A 20,655-nucleotide genomic window follows, 5' to 3' on the forward strand; every position below is an offset into this window, starting at 1 on the left:
ATGGAAGCAGTTACCACACAGGTGTTTATCCACGGAGTGGTGAAATCTTGCTTGCCCGTGGTGTACAAAAGAACATAGACTTGCACAACACAGCAATTAGGAAACCACATGTGGATCATCAGATGTAGCTGTCTGGCAATATCTGTTGAGGGACAGAAAAACTGAGTCCCTGCTGGGCTATTGGCAAGTTTAAGCAGAGCTATTACAAGTAAATTATTTTAAAAAAACTATTTGACATCTATTGTACTGTATGCACATATGAAGTACAGACCTCATCAGCTTGTCAACGTCAAAGGCTTGTAAATATGATTTCTGGTTTTTAGTCCTTTGCAAAGATAAACGCCTGAGCTGATATCTCATTAAGAATGAAATCATAGTTTTACACAAAAAAAAAAAGCTGACAGAAAATAAGAACAGCATGGTACATCAAGTTCTCTATTTTTTGTTTTTAAACATTAAACTTTATTTAGCCCATGGCTTTGTTCACGGTAACTAAAAGCTTATTCCAGACACTTTTCAAATTTGTATTTACAGTTACAAAATATTGAATGGCCTTACCATTCACAGCATATACTGCTGAAAGCAAGAACAGTTCTGTATCACAATGTAATCTCCGGCAAATATTTTATATTGATGGTCAGTACAACAATGCTATACCATACTGGCTCATTAGTTTATCAGTTCAGTTCATCCTTATCTTTTTACATTTACATTTCTGAAGCTCTCATAATATGTTATCCATTATTGGTAGGAATACTACCTTATACCCCATGTAGTAGGTAGAAATGTCCAGATCTTTGTATGCTTCCTCCACCTCATCATAAGTTCTTCTTTCTTTGAGTTCAGTTCTGTTTTTACCTCTTCAATGTAATGTAGAATATGCTGTAGTTGTTGGGATTTAATTTTACAAAGAAAAAGGAAGATTGTTTCCCCTTGTAATAGTCGTTCTTAAAGGTCTCAGCAATAAATTTGAGTATGTGTCAGGCTGGGGTATCAAAATCTTTTGGTTTAGTGGGTGTCACTCAAATTATTTACTCATATATGTCCAAAAAGTGCACTCTCACTTCTGAAAGCCATCCTGGGGGTGCTAGATTATATAAATATCCAATATAGAAGAAATTACTCAGCACTCTCTTCTTTAAAACACCATTTATTGTGTGGCTTTTCGGGGAAAGATATTCCTCAGAACAAATGTATTAAATAAATTTAATATCTCACAACAAGGCTCTGAGAGAAAATATTGTAACAGACACAGATATATTTTTTCTAAAAAAAAAAATCAGTTTTTTTTTTTAATTTTTCCTGCTTTTTTTGTATTTTTTTTTTGTGGAGTGTTAAAAGAATATAAAAATGATTTTGTAGAGTATGTTATTCTATATGTTAAATATGTTTGTATAGAGTGTGATAAGATTAATGTTACAATAGAAGACATGTACCTCACAATATTAATGTGAAAATAACACATAGGATGGCTTTATTTTTGATGCTATAACCACTTTAAGATTATGGGGCCGATTTATCATGGCCTGAATGGGGCCGCATTCCCCTGTTTCCGCGCTAGCCTTTAGGCTCGCCGGAGACAGGAGTTAAGAAGCAGCGGTCTTAAGACCACTGCTCCTTAACTTGCATGCCTCCTCTGAGGTGGCGGACATCAGTCCGTCCGATCTCCTACAATCAGGTTGATTGACACCCCCTGCTAGTGGCCAATTGGCCGTGAATCTGCAGGGGGCAGCATTACACAAGCAGTTCACCAGGTATAAGTATATATTGTGCCAAAAAAACATATGATATATGTAGTAATATTAATTTATGAATAAATAAAACATTTTCTTCTATGTGAAGGTCATTGGAATGTTAAATATTCATATTTTCATGTCGGGCTAGCATAGAGGAGAATATGCGATCGGGTTTGTGCAACAGTGCGGTGTTAGATTTTTTCTCTCCACTTTTTTTTGCTCCATTGATTTCTATGGGGAATACATGAACTTGCACAAGATATTCTAAGTTAAATTTTTGAGCTTGTCAGGTTAGTGTGTGAGTGAATTCCAGTTTATTTTGAATTTATAATACGAGTACAACCCGACAAGCACTAAAAGCTGCTCAATTTGTAATATGGCAAAAAGTTTGTAAGAGCGACTTAGCGTACTCTAAACCTCCTATTAGTGTGACCCTAGTCTCTGTGAAGAAGGGTTGGGATTAGCGTGGCTCCTCAGCTCACTATAGGTAAGTGTAGTACGGGTCGGGACTCTGTGAAGAAGTGCCGGTATTAGCGTGACTCTCCAGCATGCTATAGGTAAGTATTTTTAGGTCCTAAGGTAATTTAAAGGAAACAAATCAATACTGAGGAGTTTTGAGAGAATTGATCAATGTTGTTTAACCCCTTAATGACCAACGACGTGCAGGGTACGTCCTAAAAAAAAAATACAGTTAACAACCGAGAACGTACCCTGTATGTCGTCAGTCTGGGAAAGCGGTGGAAGCAATCCTGATCGCTTCCAGCCGCTATGCGGTTATTGCAGTGATGCCTCGATATTTGAGGCATCCTGCAATAACAGTCCTTGGCCATCTGATGCAGAGAGAGACACTCTGTGGCCCTCTCTGCACCGGACATCGATGGCCGGTATCATTGGTGGGTGGGAGCCGGTGTGGGAGGTGGGTGGCGGCCATCGATGGACCTTGTGATGTGGAGGGGGCGGGATCGGGGGTAGCCAGGGGCATGGGGGGCAAGGGCGGGCGCGGGTGCATGCAGGGGGAGGGAACAGGTGGGAACCGATACACTACAGCAGCTGCCAGTACCCAAGATGGCCCCCAATAAGGCAGAGAGGGAGGGTAGAGAGCTGTTTGGGGGGGGGGGGGTCAGGGAGGTTGGGGGCTAAGGGGGGATCCTAAACAGCAGTTTATGTAAATATGCTTAAAAAAATAAAAAATATTCAAAGATACCTTTTATTTTAGTACTGTCAGACTTTCTGCCAGTACTTAAGATGGCAGTGGCAATTGTGGGTTGGGGGAGGGAAGGGAGCTGTTTGGGAGGGATCGGGGGTGTAATGTGTCAGGTGGGAGGCTGATCTCTACACTAAAGCTAAAATTAATCCTGCAAGCTCCCTACAAACTACCTAATTAACCCCTTCACTGCTAGCCATAATACACATGTGATGCGCAGCAGCATTTAGTGGCCTTCTAATTACCAAAAAGCAACGCCAAAGCCATATATGTCTGCTATTTCTGAACAAAGGGGATCCCAGAGAAGCATTTACAACCATTTGTGCCATAATTGCACAAGCTGTTTGTAAATAATTTCAGTGAGAAACCTAAAATTGTGAAAAAAATTATGTTTTTTTAATTTGATCGCATTTGGCGGTTAAATGGTGGCATTATACCAAAATGGGCCTAGATCAATACTTGGGGTTGTCTACTACATTACACTAAAGCTAAAATTAACCCTAAAAGCTCCCTACATGCTCCCTAATTTACCCCTTCACTGCTGGGCATAATACACGTGTGGTGTGCAGTGGCATTTAGTGGCCTTCTAATTACCAAAAAGCAAAGCCAAATTCATATATGTCTGCTATTTATGAACAAAGGGGATCCCAGAGAAGCATTTACAGCCATTTATGCCATAATTGCACAAGTTGTTTGTAAATAATTTCAGTGAGAAACCTAAAGTTTGTGAAAAAATTTGTGAAAAAGTGAACAATTTTTTTTTATTTTATCGCATTTGGCGGTGAAATGGTGGCATGAAATATACCAAAATGGGCCTAGATCAATACTTTGGGATGTCTTCTAAAATATATATATATATATATATATATATATATATACATGTCAAGGGATATTCAGGGATTCCTGAAAGATATCAGTATCCCAATGTAACTATCGCTAATTTTGAAAAAAAGTGGTTTGGAAATAGCAAAGTGCTACTTGTATTTATTGCCCTATAACTTGCAAAAAAGCAAAGAACATGTAATTGGGTATTTCTAAACTCAGGACAAAATTTAGAAACTATTTAGCATGGGTGTTTTTTGGTGGTTGTAGATGTGTAACAGATTTTGGGGGTCAAAGTTAGAAAAAGTGTGTTTTTTCTATTTTTTTATCATATTTTATAAATTTTTTATAGTAAATTATAAGATATGATGAAAATAATGGTATCTTTAGAAAGTCCATTTAATGGCAAGAAAAATGGTGTATAATATGTGTGTGTACAGTAAATGAGTAAGAGGAAAATTACAGCTAAACACAAACACCACAAAAATGTTAAAATAGCCTTGGTCCCAAACGGACAGAAAATGGAAAAGTGTTGTGGTAATTAAGGGGTTAAATATCTGTTTCATTAACAAATTTGCATTTGTAACAAAACTGATGCACATACTTATTAATTATAAAATATATTGAAAAGGCACGAGTAATTTTCTTAAATAAAATGGCAGAGCACTTGAATAATACAGGTAGATCCATATAACTTTGGACATTGATAAAATTATTTCCATGGTGAGAAAAAAAAACCTTTACAACATCTTGCCAAGTTAAGAATACTCTTCAGGGGGTAGGTGTATCTTTATCAAAAGACTACAATAAACAGAAGACTTCATGAAACTAAATAAAGAGGGTTTACCACAAAGTGCAAATCATTGGTAAGTCTCAAGAATAGGAAGGCCAGATTAAGCTTTGCCAAAAAACATTTAATAAAGCCTGCCCAGTTCAGGAACAATATTCTCTTTGATCAGCCTGTGAATGATGGGAAGAGTATGGAGAAGAGAAGAAATGGCTCATGATTACTAGCATCTGTAAACATGCAGGAGACAGTGGTTTGGCATGGGCATGTATGGCTGCCAGTGGAACTGGGTCACTAGTGTTTATTGATTGCTGCTAAATGAAGCAGCAGAATAAAGTCTGAAGTGTATAGGGCTATACTATCTGCACATATTTAGACAAATTATGTAAAACTGATTGGGAAGTGCTTATAGTACAGATGGGCAGTAACAAAAACCATACTGCAAAAGCAATGCAAATAAGCAAAATATTCTTACAACAAACAATATAATAAACCTCTAAAATACTCTAAAATATATACCTGCACACACCAAAAATAGAATTGCACTCTGAAAGCAATTCAAGGGGTTCAAAGATAAAAGGCAAATGAGTGTGGTGCTAGACAGCTGGGTATATTAAAAAATGCACTATATATATATATATATATATATATATATATATCACTATTATGTGCCCAAGTCATAAAATATATAATAATTAAAAGGTACCTATCATAATATATAAAAGGTGATATCCAGGTTAAGAAATATTGTTATCTTAGTATTTGCTAATATTTCTTAACCTGGATATCACCTTTTATATATTATGATAGGTACCTTTTAATTATTATATATTTTATGACTTGGGCACATAATAGTGATATATATATATATATATATATATATATAGTATATAGTGCATTTTTTAATATACCCAGCTGTCTAGCGCCACACTCATTTGCCTTTTAAGCAAAATATTCTTAAATGGCCAAGTCAATCACCTGACCTCTACCTAATTGAATATGTATTTCCCTTGCTGAAGACAAAACCAAGGGCACAAAGATCCCCAAACAAGCAGCAACTAAATACAGTTGCAGTAAAGGCCTAACAAATCATCACTAGGGAGGAAACCCAGAAATTGGTGATGTCCATTGGTTATAGACTTCAGGCACTCATTCACTGTAAAGGATTTGCAACCAAACATTCAGAATGATAATTTTACTGATGATTCTGTTAGATTATCCAACTACGTTTAAGCCCCTGATCATTTTGAAAATTGATGTAATGGTTAATGGTTCATACAATATTTTTGTTAAACCCCTTTAATTAAAGCTGAAAGTGTCCACTTTAATCACATCTTTGTTGACTAATTTAAAATCCATTTTGGTGGCATATAGGGCCAACATTATTTAAACTCTGTCACTGTCCAATTACTTAAAGACCTAACTGTACAACTGTAAGACTTTGATATCTGTGAACATTTTAAATAAATATGAGTGAAATGACATTAGAAATATTGTATGTTCTCCTTGGCAGGTTTTCTTCTTCACCTACATACTGTAGTACCTGATTCTACCATCCCATCAGCAATAGTGATGTATAGAGAGCAAGATGGCTGCTTAAAACTCTACCTAACTGGCTCACCAAATACAATCAGAAGTGGGAGACAGGGAAGGTGATCAGTGGTGAATGTAGTGTGCATCTAAGCACTGCTAATAATTACTGTGGAACTTCTAACTCACCACGAATAAACAAGACAGTCAACTTTGTACGTGTTTTGTTCTAGCAGGGCTCAGAGATATGTAAATAGGTACAAAGTGAGATTCAAATAAGAAAAGAAGTAAGAAGTTTTAGAAAATGATGATACATTGTGGCAATCATTAGCACTTCCATGATTATCATCGGAGGTGATGGTTTAACTGATATACTTCTACAATATATCAGAGAAACTTCACTTTCATGCAACAAATTGTTTTCTGATTATAAGACTCAAAATTTTAATCACTTAAATTATACAGATTTTCATCTCTATCATTAGTCAATTATTTTGAGATTTTGCTTCTTACCTGATGTTTCCATAAATGTTTTGATCCATAAAAGTTTCTCTTTTTTCTATAATAAACTACTCAAGTTGAATATTAAAACATTTTGCTTGTGGAAGAAGACAAGGGGGCAGGTGACATATTCCATATGCCCTTCCAGCATTGAAGGGATTAAATATTCTCTCTAATAAAGTAAAAATTCTTAATGCCCAAGTGATAACAGATGCTGTTTTGTGCCTCTGGGACCTTGCTGCTAGTATAATGAATGAAGGGCTAAGATCTTTTCACCTCCCCATCTGCAATCAGTCACATAGAAGGGCTTTTAGAATTCAGCTATTCAATATTAACTATATGCCTTTCAATGCTTGCTGTATGAAAAGCAGTGAGGAACAGCCACGCAATGGAGATAAGCTCTGTTGTAATCGGAGATTACGCCTCTTGTACTTTGATAACATTTGTATGATAAATAGGTTTTGATGCTGTACTGTGTATTATAAACTCTAATGTCTGGGTGCTTGAACAGCTTGAGAAGCTTTTTTTTTACTCAATATTCAAAGCCTAATTACCCTTTGCTACAATGTTCTATGAATAGAGAATTTCTTTAACTTAGAAAGAGCCATTAACCATTTAATTACTAAATGGTAACCATATTGTGTCTTTACTATATAAGAGATGTGTATTTATTTGCCATATGATGTGATGAGAAAGATATATCCTGGTTCAGCTAGCCTTAAAATATAAGAGATGATTCATGTACAATGACAAATCATAAAAAAGGAGAGTATCTAATTAACTAATAGAACCCTGCGTAAGCATCATATCTAAATGTCAAACTTGAATAAAGTATATTTATTTTATATTTATTCTTAGGTGCCATTCTACATGATAAAATTTGGAACCAACAAACACTGTCCAAAAACTAAACTTAAGGAGTCGTAATAGTGGGAGCATTGTACTCATTGACCCATTTACCCCTTAATTAGTGTATATACGCCTTTCCTTTTCTAATGTTACAATTATTTTGAAACTTTCTTATTTGATCCTTCCTTTTTTATCCCACTGTTTCAATGCTTTAGTTAACCTCTGTCCCTTTCTAATATCAGCATTTCTGAAATAAACATAAAAGTGAGGGCAGTTAAATACCTAGCAATATATTATACAATGGAACTATCTATTACCAGTAATCCCTGTGTATAGCAAACAGACATAGGGGCCGATTTAACAAAGGTCTGTCCGACATAGTCCACTCAGCGGATCATGTACGACAGACATCACTATATGCAGACAGCATACGCTGTTGGCATTTATCATTGCACAAGCAGTTCTTGTGAACTGCTTGTGCAATGCCCCCCGTGCAGATTTGCGGCCAATCTGCCGCTAGCAGGGGGTGTCTATCAACCCGATCGTATCTGATCGGGTTGATTGCTGTCCGCGGCTTAGAGCAGGTGGACGAGTTAAGGAGCAGTGGTCTTAAGAACGCTGCTTCTTGCTCCTGTTTCCGGCGAGCCTGAAGGCTAGCGTGAAAACAGATGCATTGGGGCCAGTTAACGTTTTTTTAAATTGGCCCCATAATGTCATGTCTACATCAAACATAGAAAGAATATGGAGAAAAGGGCAATCTTGCCCCTAGATAGCTGGAAGGGAATCTTAACAACAACCAAACCAGATGTATATGTATAAAAACATGTATACATTTATTAAAAGCAAACAGAGCAAAATTAAAATATATACCAAAGGTATATCAATGATGGCAAGGTGTAAGATATCTCCCCTGTAAGATACAAGGAATATAATAGCAACAATTTTTTTCGGGGGGCTCCCCATTTCCTCAGGCTTGTATCAATCAAAAATTGATACAAGCCTGAGGAAACGGGGAGCCCCCCGAGAAACGCGTTGCTATTATATTCCTTGTATCTTACAGGGGAGATATCTTACACCTTGCCATCATTGATATACCTTTGGTATATGTTTTAATTTTGCTCTGTTTGCTTTTAATAAATATATACATATTTTTATACATATACATCTGGTTTGGTTGGTGTTAAGATTCCCTTCCAGCTTCCTAGGGGCAAGATTGCCCTTCTCTCCATATTTCCTTCCATCAAAAGTTCCAGGGACCTAGCTGTATCGTACGGCATCTGATCGTGGTGAGGAAGGCCCTATACCAGTCAGCTGGTTTGCTGCCAAATACCAGCCTGCTTCTACTGGCACATTTGAGTGCCGCCTTACTTGTGAGTACACTGTATCCCTAAGATTGGTTCATTTGGTGGTTGATTGATCTGCACATGTGGTGCCTCTGCCCTTTTTGTCTTTTGCTACAGAATTCTATCACTATTTTACATTGTAACAAAGTGTCATTTCTTCCGTGTTGTCACATGAAAAGATATAATAAAATATTTACAAAAAATGTGAGGGGTGTACTCACTTTTGTAAGATACTGTATATAGAAAATGGTTACACAACTATCAATACCATATACATAAGGCAATCTTATAGCATGGAATTTCATATAAAATTAAGGTATGGGCAACTGGAAGCCCATGGGACTTGTATGGCCCTCAGCAGTAGTTTTTGAGACCCCAAGAAAAATGCAGAACAAATAATGTGTGCCTTTTATTTTGTGTTCTTTTGAAAAATCGGAAATAAAAATGTATTCTTTGGGGTTTCTGATGATATAGCAAACAAGGTGGTCACAAATCAAAAGAGCCATCTAGAGGAGAGAGCAGCACACAGAGAGTACCCTGCATCCTTATCTAATCTGACCCTTTGGGGTAGATTTACCATTAGTCGAGCAGACATGATTCACTGCTTCCTAACATCTGTTTCAGGTGAGCCTGAAACGATGGGCGTAGAATGCAGAATCTGCTGCTTATTAAATCTACCCCTTTGTCACTGGGCATTTCTATGAAATATAAGTGTTTAATACTAGCCATACATTTATAGTTATAGACCTAATAGCTCTTAACATATTGATCTTCACCCCCCCAATGTATTAGAAAGTTGGTCATCATTAATGTACATAATAATCACGCAAACAATTTAGGAGATCTATAGAAAGCGGCCGCCATACAGAGGACTGGAATATATTATTTTTACATTAGTACAGAATGTATATAGCCAGCAATTCCTCTCTATATAAATGTCCTTTATCTTTCTTCACTTCAAAACATTTTGCCGTTGTTCTTTTCAGAGGTTAAGACCTTTGCCTATAGTTACAGAGGCAAGTCAAAAAGCTGAGCAGGACATAGGGCAAACATACACTCCAATGCGTATTCATTAAAGTGAATAATTGAATCTTTTATACTGCAGTTTTATTTCAGGTTCATTTTTCTGTCTCCATTTTATAACTGCCCTCTATACAACAGATGTGTTCTTTAATATGATATTATTGTCACACTTTATTTGCACTAAGATTCATACAATAACTTTTCTCCCAAGGCTTTCATGGAAAAAGTTAAGTATCAATATGTGCAGTGACTTCTATTCATAATGATATTAGATTGTAATTAGGGAAAAATAAGATATAATATGTAAATAAAGAAATTGTATCAAAGAGAGTTAAAAGTTATGCTAACGTGTTCTTTTTCATTCCAACATGTTCATGTAACAATTGTTTTGCTTTTTTCTGTCATTGTTTATGTGACACCACCAAAAGGGCTATCATATAGAGAAGGATGTATACCCTGGGTGCTCCCATGCCCTTAAGATGAGGATGGACAATGCTGTGGCGTTGTTTTTGTTTAATAGCCAATCTTCCACAAACTAATTTTATTTATAGAACCCAATATTAACTTGTTACTGGAGTAGGCAAGTCTTGCCACTGACATTTTGTTAGCAAAACTTTTATCGTTTTGCAATTGCTTATTTTATCACCTCTGCTGGGACCAGTTAGGAACTAATATGTGGCAGGGTTAGGCTTATGAAGTAAGTTAAATTACAGGAAAAAGGGGGCAAACAATACAAGTTAATTGCCTTTTTACTATGCATAATTAAAAATTTTACAATACAATCTCAAGGTGTTGTATGCCCCTTTAATGTTGAAGCTCTTAAAAGTAAAATGTTTGCCATTTCAATAATTCAAATTCTATTCATCGTAAAGCTATTCCCATTGTGAATAGAAAGGTAATACATTATTAGATTTATTTCTATTAACTATATCCACCAAAATCTTTATTACATTTTGTATTAATTAAATTTAAATGTAAATGCCTAAACTTACTTATAGATGGCTTCTGGAAGATATAAAACTATAATATTACATTTTAAGTATATGTATATGATTTTAAGTATATACATTTATATAAGTTAGCAAAATGAAGTTTCAGCAAAATTATACAGTTATTAGAATTTTGCAGGGACACTAAGATGGTATATTAGTAAGAAAATTAGTGATAATAAAAAAGAAAAATCAATGACCTTAATATGTATAGCTTAGAGGTGAGAAAAGGAAGGTAATGTGCTAGCAAATTTCAAACATATTAATTATTCAATAAAACATGACGTTTTCATAGTTAATTGCAAAAGTTCTATTCTAAACCTTTATTCTAAGTTTGCTAAATTTGTCCTTATCGTGCGTGCATTATAGTTCAATTGAGTATTTTTATGTTATAAACTGTTTTTCAAATGCTTAGAACTTTTGAATAGATCCATAAATTTGGCAGCAGTTTGGCACTTGGGAATTTTGGCATTTATGATTGAGAGTTACTAAAAACCCATGGAAATTTGAAGTGTTTTAATTTTGTATGAATTACTTAGAAACATTTAACTGTTTTTAATATGCCCATATGAGGAAAAACAATTGCAGTTGTTTGTATTAAAATTGGAATGGAGATAGCTCTTATGGTGGTATGCATTGCCAACAGATTACATTTGGTGAGCATGAACAATTTGTTTTGGAATACCAGACCAAAATATATATATATTTTTTAACACAAAATTGGTTTTTATTACTAGATGTTGAAACTGTTACAAGTTATGAAATTGAAGTATATTTTTGATATATGGTTTTGAGTACTGGCCAGGCCATATAGACAGACTGACAGTGCAAAATTTAAAAGCAGCCTCACTGGCATATATGGCCTATAAAAGTAGATTTATTTACACTGGAGAGGCATTTCTTTAATGCTAATACAAATCTCTTACAATGAAAAAGGAATTGAAGAAGTATGAGAATTAGAAGAACAATTTTGAGAATGATTTTGTTTTTGTTTATTTGCATGATTTAAGTGTAAACAAATCTAGTAACAGACTTCTGTATAATTTGTTATTATGGAACATTAAGCTACTTTAGGATTCATCTATCAGCAAAATATTTAAGGGGATACAGAACCTTGTGCCTATATTAAGATTTACAGGTTACAGAATACACTTTATGTAGTACTTTTTCGTGCATTTTTTCTTATTTAACAGTAATGTCATAAGCTCATACAGAAATTACCAAAACATTTTAAAAAAAAATCCAAGAAATAAAGTTGTTTGATTGCATAGCTTATATACAGAAAGTTTCATGTTTAAGTAACCTTAAAGGACCACTGAATAAGGTAGCATAATCAATAAATGCATAATAAAGACACAATGAAAAAGCACTTAGGCCTCGCTTCCATTGAGTCGTTAAAAATGGAGCCGTAAGCTACCGAAGCGGCCGACAGCTAAAAGTAATTTACGGCTCCATTTTAGTACCAGGTTTCCATTGAAATATTTTGCGGATAGCGTGCAGTCGCTCTTTTCGTGTAGCTGTAAGTTAACGTTGTGTTAACGCTTCCATCTGATATCGGATTTCTTGAAAATCAATTAGTTGCTAAGGTAACCCGACCTTACGCTATAGAATTTATGTTTAACGTCCGTGCTCCTTACCGGTGATCACCTCTCAAGAAAAATAAAGATACACTTATCCATATTTTTAATAATCAAATACTATTTTCTAATATAATTATATTTACCACTTCATAAATATAAGTAATATTTATTGCTGCCCTAGGCATAGGTCTAGTTTGCATTCTGTAGATATGTTCTTGCATATATTATTATATTTAAATATATACTGATATTTCTATTAGAATATAAGTTCAACTATTTCTATACATGAGACAACAATAAATATTACTTATAACAATTTATTTCTACATTAAAACACTTGCATTATTTGCAGGTTTTATAATTTCAATAGAAAATAGGTATCAAAAAGCAAAATTTTCCTCTTTTACATCTAGTTGAGCTGGGTGTAATATTTCTCAATGTATCGACAGCCTCCGACAGTGTATTAACGGTTAGCGCTTTCATTGAAAACCTGGTATAATTTATCGATTAATGGCTTCTATTACTTTCTATGGGACGCGAAGATCTTTTCAGCAGCCGAAGTCCGGCTGCCGATATTGAGGTATAACGCGCCATTGGAAACAGTTGATAAACGATATTGCTTCCGACAGCATATTTATCGGTTTGCGAGTGCACGCAAACTGAATTACGACTCAGTGGAAGCGAGGCCTTAGTTTGAAGTTCAAATTAATAGTAGATTTGTATCTGACAAATTTCAAAGTTTGTTACATTTTCCTTCCTAATGGATCATGTAACAGCCATCAGCCAATCACAAAATGCATATATGTTTACCCTGTTGATCTTGCACAGGCTCAATAGGAGCCATTGCCCTGGAAAGTGTGCATATAAAAATAATGTGCACATTTAGATAATGGATATGAATTGAAAAGGTGATTAAAATTGTGTGCTCTATCGGAAATTATGAAAATTTAATTTTGACTTGAATGCCCATTTAATGGCAATTTTAACCTTAAGACAATTTTATATCTCATTATATGTCAATATGAGTCATTTATCATAACCCCCCACACACTCACAAAAAAAAGAACATTTTCACTCAAACATAAAAACAATCCTGGTTTCAATGGGAACTTTAGCTCCCCCCACTACAATTTTAGAATCATCTAATAAATTAAAAGTGTGGGTAAGATACTGCAATCATTTTTCTAAAAACTGTTACATGCAACTTGTTTGGATAAGTACAGAGCTTATTTTCAAATGTTCATTAAGAGACAACCAAAACCAGGATGTTTTCTTCTTCTTTGCATTTGAGTTAGAACTTGACTTATTTTCATGCAAGACTTTTTTCATGCAATGTAATATGTTTATACATCATGCAAATTCAGAAAACAGCTTTTGACAATATTTTATAACTCTAAGTGCCGAATTATCAAGCGGCGGGTGGACATGATTCACTGTGGTGAATCATGTCCGCCCGACCACTAAATGCCGACAACATACGCTGTCAGCATTTAAGATTGCACAAGCATTACTGGTGAAATGCTTGTACAATACTGCCCCCTGCACATTTACAGCCAATCGGCTGCTAGCAGGGGGTGTCAATCATCCTGATCGTATCTGATTGTTGTCTGTCACCTCATAGGTGGCGGATGTGTTAAGGAGCAGTGATCTTTGGGGGTAGATTGCAGCGTCCACTGCTTAATAAATCTACCCCTAAAGCTCATCTAAAGTTTAGGTTTAATTAATAGTACTACATATATAGTACTACATATATATATATATATATATATATATATATATATATATATATACTAGGCATTGTTAAATCTCTTTACAATATTAGTCAGAACCACCTTGGATTGATTGCTCTTCACATCACACATCAGAAATTCATAAAATCTTTTTTTTTTTTCCGTTCACTTATTACAGTTTACCATGGCTACATTTTTCCACTTTAACAAAGAAGTACCAATATTTTAACATTTCTTATGAGAAAAGTAGATAACATCTATGAATACATTATTCAGTGTTAGAAATCTATTCCAGTCTATATAACCTCTATACTGCATCCATGTTTAAATATGAAATTGCCATAGATTGTGATCCCCATTTTGTATATCACCAGTCACCACCCAAAATTCTAAGCTGTAATACACTTTACAGAGTACCTTTGCGAAAACTGATTTTCTTACCTGTTTGGGACATTTAAATTCCCCAAATAGGTTTGGGGAATGTACTAATGTTCAGAGTTGCTTTCTGTGCTCTTATTTGTATGTCCATTTGACTATTACCTTACACTTGAAGTTTTTCTATATCTTTTCACCCTACCATAACTTAATTGAAAATACTTGTACGCATTTGCTAAGGATATGGTCAAAACACCTGCTACTGAAAGTACAAATAAATTTAAGTTACACAAAATGACTATTGAGGTCTTTCTTTCTTTCTATTGCAAGGAACAGATTTTCTACTTGAGAATTTTCATAATATTGTTCCCATAGGGCGCCATGTATTAAGAGGCGGGCGGACAGCTTCTTAACTCGCGAAGCTGTCCGCCCGCCTCCGCTACACACGGGCAGCGGATCTATTGATCCGCTTGCCCGTATGTACCATTACACACTCATCGGAGTGTGTAATGCCCGCCCCTTCACTCGCACGACCAATCACGCGACTGAAGGGGCTGTCAATCACCGAGAGCGAGCGTGCTCTCGGTGATTTTGCTTCACCACCTAAGAGGTGGCGTAGGCTGTAGGAAGCAGCGGTCTAATGACCGCTGCTTCTTACACTGCGGGAAGCAGGCTCGCATATGCAAACCTGCCCCGCAAAGGCTCCGGAGCAGCTTTCGCTGCTTCGTACATGGTCCTTAAAATGTGAAATGTGTTGATCAACATCCCTGGAACAAATAGTTGGTTTTGTAGTAAATCATTACCTTGTATGCATAATCCTTCTGTGCAGTTTTCAGATTCCTGGCTCAGCCCCTCACAGGATTTTCCTCCATTCCTTGGAGAGGGAGCAGTGCATTCCCTGTCACGTTGATGTTCACACTCTGGACTGCAGACTGACCATTCACTCCACACTTCCCAACTGCCATCCACTGGAAATAATGATAAAACCTTATGTAAATTGGTTTGTCAAACAGTAAACTTTTACCCTTGTTAAAGTAATTAGTACTGTATTACAGTAAGAAAAGTCAAAGAGATATAGATAGATAGATAGATAGATAGATAGATGATAGATAGATAGATAGATAGATAGATAGATAGATAAGTTATAGACAGATAGATAGATATATGATAGATAGATAGATAGATAGATAGATAATAGATAGATGATAGATAGATAGATAGATAGATAGATAGATAGATAGATAGATTATAGATAGATAGATAGATAGATGATAGATAGATAGATAGATAGATAGATAGATAGATAGATAAATAGATAGATAGATAATCTTAATCTCAGTGGAATCGGAGTTATACTGCTTGTGTGCTTATAGTTGCAAAAGTATCTTTCATTTACCAAAATCAATTTTAAGTGAAATATTGCCATAAAAAAAACAATGTTATGATATTTTAAATCTCGCTTTACCTATTTTGGTAATTTTTGGAGGGGGGAATAATATTTCTATACTATTTACCCCTGCTACTCTTATTTAAATCCCCATTTTCACCTATATACCTCATATTTGCCCCCTAAATAGTGCAAAGGAAATGTAAATAAAGGATTCACTTGCAATTTCAATACTACTGAAACTTATTAGAATAATTGTGGGTACACCACTTCAGCAACCACCTAGCACTGACTGTATGGTGTAGACAATTTTAAAAATTACAAATTTAATGGAATTAATACTTAAAATCAAAAAGTGCTTAATAAAAAGTGCACTAGATCTGTGGATCAAACATTAAAATAACTGGAAGTTGCAAGTAATGCTGTTTTGAATCCATTCCCCATTGTTTTATGTGCTGATTGCTACAAACATGAATGGCCAGTGCAGCAAAACATTTGGGATTTACTATGGGCTACATTACAAGTGGTGTGTTAACTTTTGCTCACAAGTGATATCAAATTTTTTCAGCTTTTTAAGCGCACACAAAATATCACCTGTATTACAAGTGGAAAGTAAATGCATTAGGGTAGTGTGTTAACAAAAGTTGCATTAAACCCAACATAAATACATTTGAAAGTACAGTTACACTTACTGTATATAAAACGATATGATAAAAAATATTTTAACATTTGTTTTATAAAAAAGTAATAAGGGCTCAAAGATATATGGTAAAAGGTGTTTTTTTTACATACATAGACATGTATTTATAAACAAATAGAACATATTCTTCTATGTCAAGAATATTACAATGTGAAATATTCAGGATTTTATGTCAGGTTAGAGCACTTGAGAATATGCGATCGGGTTTGCGCGCGAGTAGGGTGTTATTTTACTATTTTTTTGTTCCTTTGACTTCTATGGGTGAATACGTTATTGCATACATGATATTCTAAGTTTGAGTTAGCGTGCAAGTGAAAACTGTTTACTTTCAACTTGTAATATGAGCGCTACCTGACGCGCGCAAAAAGCTTACTTCTAGCAGAGTTAGCTCTTGATCCGGAGCGTTAAATAAAGCTCCACTTGTTATCTGGCCCTAAAAACATATGCAGCTATAAAATATATTTTTTAATAATACATTTTTGTTGGTTTTAATAAAAAAAGATTAATATTGAAAGCTTATGTAAACCTTACATACAAAAATCTAAGATTTGACATCCACTGAGTTTACTCACCTGAAAGTTAATGAACTGTTTTATATGTTTTTGTCTTCATATCTAAAAGTGTCGAGACAGCAGGTGTTGCATGGACAAAGAAGTAAGGAAATGTCTGAATACTATATCTCTCAATGCTTTAAATAAACTAGAAAGCAATATAGCTGTTGAATGTGAATTTAAATCATTTGAGCATTCTTCCTACAATGCATATCAATCACAATTCTATTGAAACTTCAGCATAATTGTGATTCAAATCCCTTTAGTCAGATGTAAATAGGTTTATTATATAGAAGCTACCTTAACATGGCACATAGACTGGAACATCTGCATGACTTACTAGAACATATTTTGAATGTTAAAACTGCTGAAAGGGGCTTTGAAGGACACAAAAAGACACTGGGACTGATGAGTTTTATTGTGAGCGGTTTATAGCAAAGACTAACCTGGACATAATGAAGTGCATGTTATCTTCTGAACTGACATGCCCTCACAGAACGCACCTCCATTTAGAGGTGCTGGGTTGGTACACGTCCTTGATCGTTTCTGCCACCCTCGGCCACAACGGACATTGCAAGAAGACCACTCTGTCCATGAAGACCAGCCACCATTTACTGCAAAAAAAGAAAAACAATTCATAGGAATTTGTAAAATGGCTTTAATTAATCGCTATGTGAATGAAGACCCCATACTTTCCTATTCAAAAATTTGCACCAACATGAAAAATAGTAAAGATGTCTCTGTGGGTACAGAATGAGTTAACTTACTTTATTAATGGGGATGCACCACAAGGGAATACAGGAAGAGAAGTGTCCAAGTTCCAGAGTGTAGGAAGGAATCTGAGAGGCACAATGAGATAACAGCAGTTAGTGTTGGTGCTATATCACAGTGCCTCTCTTCTTGCCTAGTACAGACATGAACATTTCTGCTTCTCTGCTCCCCAGTACTTACTACTTACTAGAGTAAGCTAATATTTTTTGGGCCACATTTTGCAAAAAGCAACTGCAAAAATAAAGTCACACTTCTGTAAACTTTCCAAAAGGATTTCAAATCCCATTAATTCACAGCAGAGATTTTCCAAAAATGTTATATCACTTCACTAGGAGTATTAGAATATAATATATATAATAGGATAACGTATAAAAAATATAGAATGCAGTTATTAACCAATAAAAAAAATAGAGGGCATTATTTTAACAGTGAGTCAATCAGAATATAATTAAAATGGAACATTAAGCACAACAATTATTTCCAGATATATCAATTAATGATAATAAATCAAATTTGCAAAATACATTGACTAATTAATTTGCCATATGGAAGTCAAAATCGGTTACATAAAGATGCAACAAAATTGCTTAAACTAGCTAAATACTACACAGAAATTTCTTATAGCAGTGCACACACTCACATACTAGTTGCAATTGCCCACAATCAACAGAGATAAGGTATATAGGGAAGTTTGCATCTTTTTAAAGAATACTTCACTTCCAGTGCTGGACAAGCACAATATATTTTTTTTGAAGCACAAAGATAGCATTTTAAATGATTAAACAAGCAAAATAAATACAAAATGCATATTGCAAAGTTGCTTTATTTTCATTAAATTATTAATGTATGCGGAATTCAATTTTGAGTTTAATGTCCTTTTTATCTCTTATATATAGTTATGAATCCCAAGGAAAGCTCAGATCTTGGTAAAGTATAGACAGGTTCCTTTATGTTGTGAAGTCAAAGAAGGATCATTCTACAGCTGATGTTTAGGTAAGGGCATTTTAAAGGGAAGATAGTTGTTTATTTTTTTATTTTTAAGGGTTATCAGTTGAGGGTTTGCAATAGGAGATAAAGAAGGAGGGAAATTCAAATTTACCATGGGGCTTACTAATGTAGTTTTGAAGATCATGTTGCTGTGTGTGGGGTATATTAGTAGATGATTTATCTCTTGTTATTAGAGTGATATTGTGAGTGGAACACATAGCAGCTTAGTCAGGGTTAGACTAGCTGGGTTAGTGATTATGGTTTACAGTGGTCTGGGGATGCTGTATCATCCAAACTTTGGGTTTATTGCTAAGGAGAAGGATCATGAGTAGGATCAAGATTTTGCTACAAAGCTTAAAGGGACAGTCAATACTAAAATTATTATTGTTTAAAAAGTTAGATAATGCCTTTAATACTCATTCCCTAGCTTTGCACAACCAACATTGTTATAGTAATATACTTTATAACATTTAAATCTCTAAATGTCTGCCTGTTTCTAAGCCACTATAGACAGCGTCTTAATCACATGACTTTTTATTTGCTTTTCCCAACAGGAGACTGCTAGTTCATGTAGGCCATATAGATAACATGGTCATATGAGCGGGGGGCTGTTAAAAGAGGCTTAGATACAAGGTAATCACAGAGGTTAAAAGTATATTAATATAACCATGTTGGCTGTGCAAAACTGGGGAATGGGTAATAAAGAAATATTTATGCAGCTTAATTGTCATCATTAGAGAGCTGCACATTGGCCTAAATTAAATAAAACCCATTTGTGAAACTATTTATGAAATTATCTTACAGAAATAAAACTCACCGCAGCATTGAAACTTAGCAATTGTGCAATTCAATAAGATTTGTTCCTGCTCCGCATCACATCTGCAGGTTGAGAGTGGCCCTACATTATAATCATGATAATTATAACTAAGGGATTAGCATCTACCTTGTAACTGCTTATTACACAGAGCTTAGAAGGAGCTTGATTGTGGATGATACCATCACAAAAAAAGCCTTTAACGCATTACAGAATAAATCAATTAAAATAGGCTACTTTTTTTGTAACAAAAACCACACAAAAACATTTTATACTAAAAAACAAAGTATATTTTCATAATAATTGTGGTTGTAATTGTCTGAACTGCTATAAGTTCTCATTTTATGTGTGAGATATTATGTACTGGGCACCTCGGGACACTATAGATATTAATGGCAAGTAGGGATTGGCGAATGTGCTGAAAACGCAATATGTTTGGCAGAAGGAATAGTCCTATGGACATTTGTTTTGGAGAATTGAATGTTAATAAGAAGGAAAATCCAATAAAATGTGTTAATCAAATGATATTTCTGGTTTTTGAATGTTACTTTCGTTTTCAAATGTTGATCATTAGATCAAATATCCACATTTGAAATTTCGAATGTAACATTCGATTTAACAAACACTATTCAGAAGTTCAATAGTTCATGTGGTAGGGAATTTAGTAAATTGGAACATAATAGATACAAATATATTAATTAAAAATGTTCTATTTAGAATATTACATAGTTTGAATATTAAATTTAAAGAAAGCATTAAAAATACTGTCACCCACTCACAATAAATTTTGAAGAGGACCTCACCTGCACAAAGAGGACTTCCAGCAACCTCACAAGTGTCTGTGAATTTAGCCCATAGTAGTGAAGCTGCTGCTACAATAATCAAAATGTAGCCAGTTGTGACTGGCAAAACATTAGAGCAAAGTGACATTCTGAAGGTGCACTAATGCATATAGAGTATACAGTATCACTCTACT

The 20,655-nt window shown here is 34.9% G+C and overlaps 1 protein-coding gene across 1 annotated transcript in view; it reads right to left on the reverse strand.

The window, feature by feature from the left end:
* Window positions 1-20,655, reverse strand: part of UNC5D (unc-5 netrin receptor D) — a 683,183-nt gene that overhangs the window by 320,737 nt on the left and 341,791 nt on the right. Inside the window, exons 6-7 of the mRNA XM_053719375.1 lie at window positions 17,554-17,721; window positions 15,273-15,437 (exon numbers count right to left, since the gene is read on the reverse strand). Of these exons, the coding sequence (XP_053575350.1) occupies window positions 15,273-15,437; window positions 17,554-17,721 (333 nt within the window). The remainder of the gene's footprint in view (window positions 1-15,272; window positions 15,438-17,553; window positions 17,722-20,655) is intronic.

The sequence above is a fragment of the Bombina bombina genome, chromosome 6 (assembly GCF_027579735.1).
Source record: "Bombina bombina isolate aBomBom1 chromosome 6, aBomBom1.pri, whole genome shotgun sequence".
NCBI classification, from domain to species: domain Eukaryota; kingdom Metazoa; phylum Chordata; class Amphibia; order Anura; family Bombinatoridae; genus Bombina; species Bombina bombina.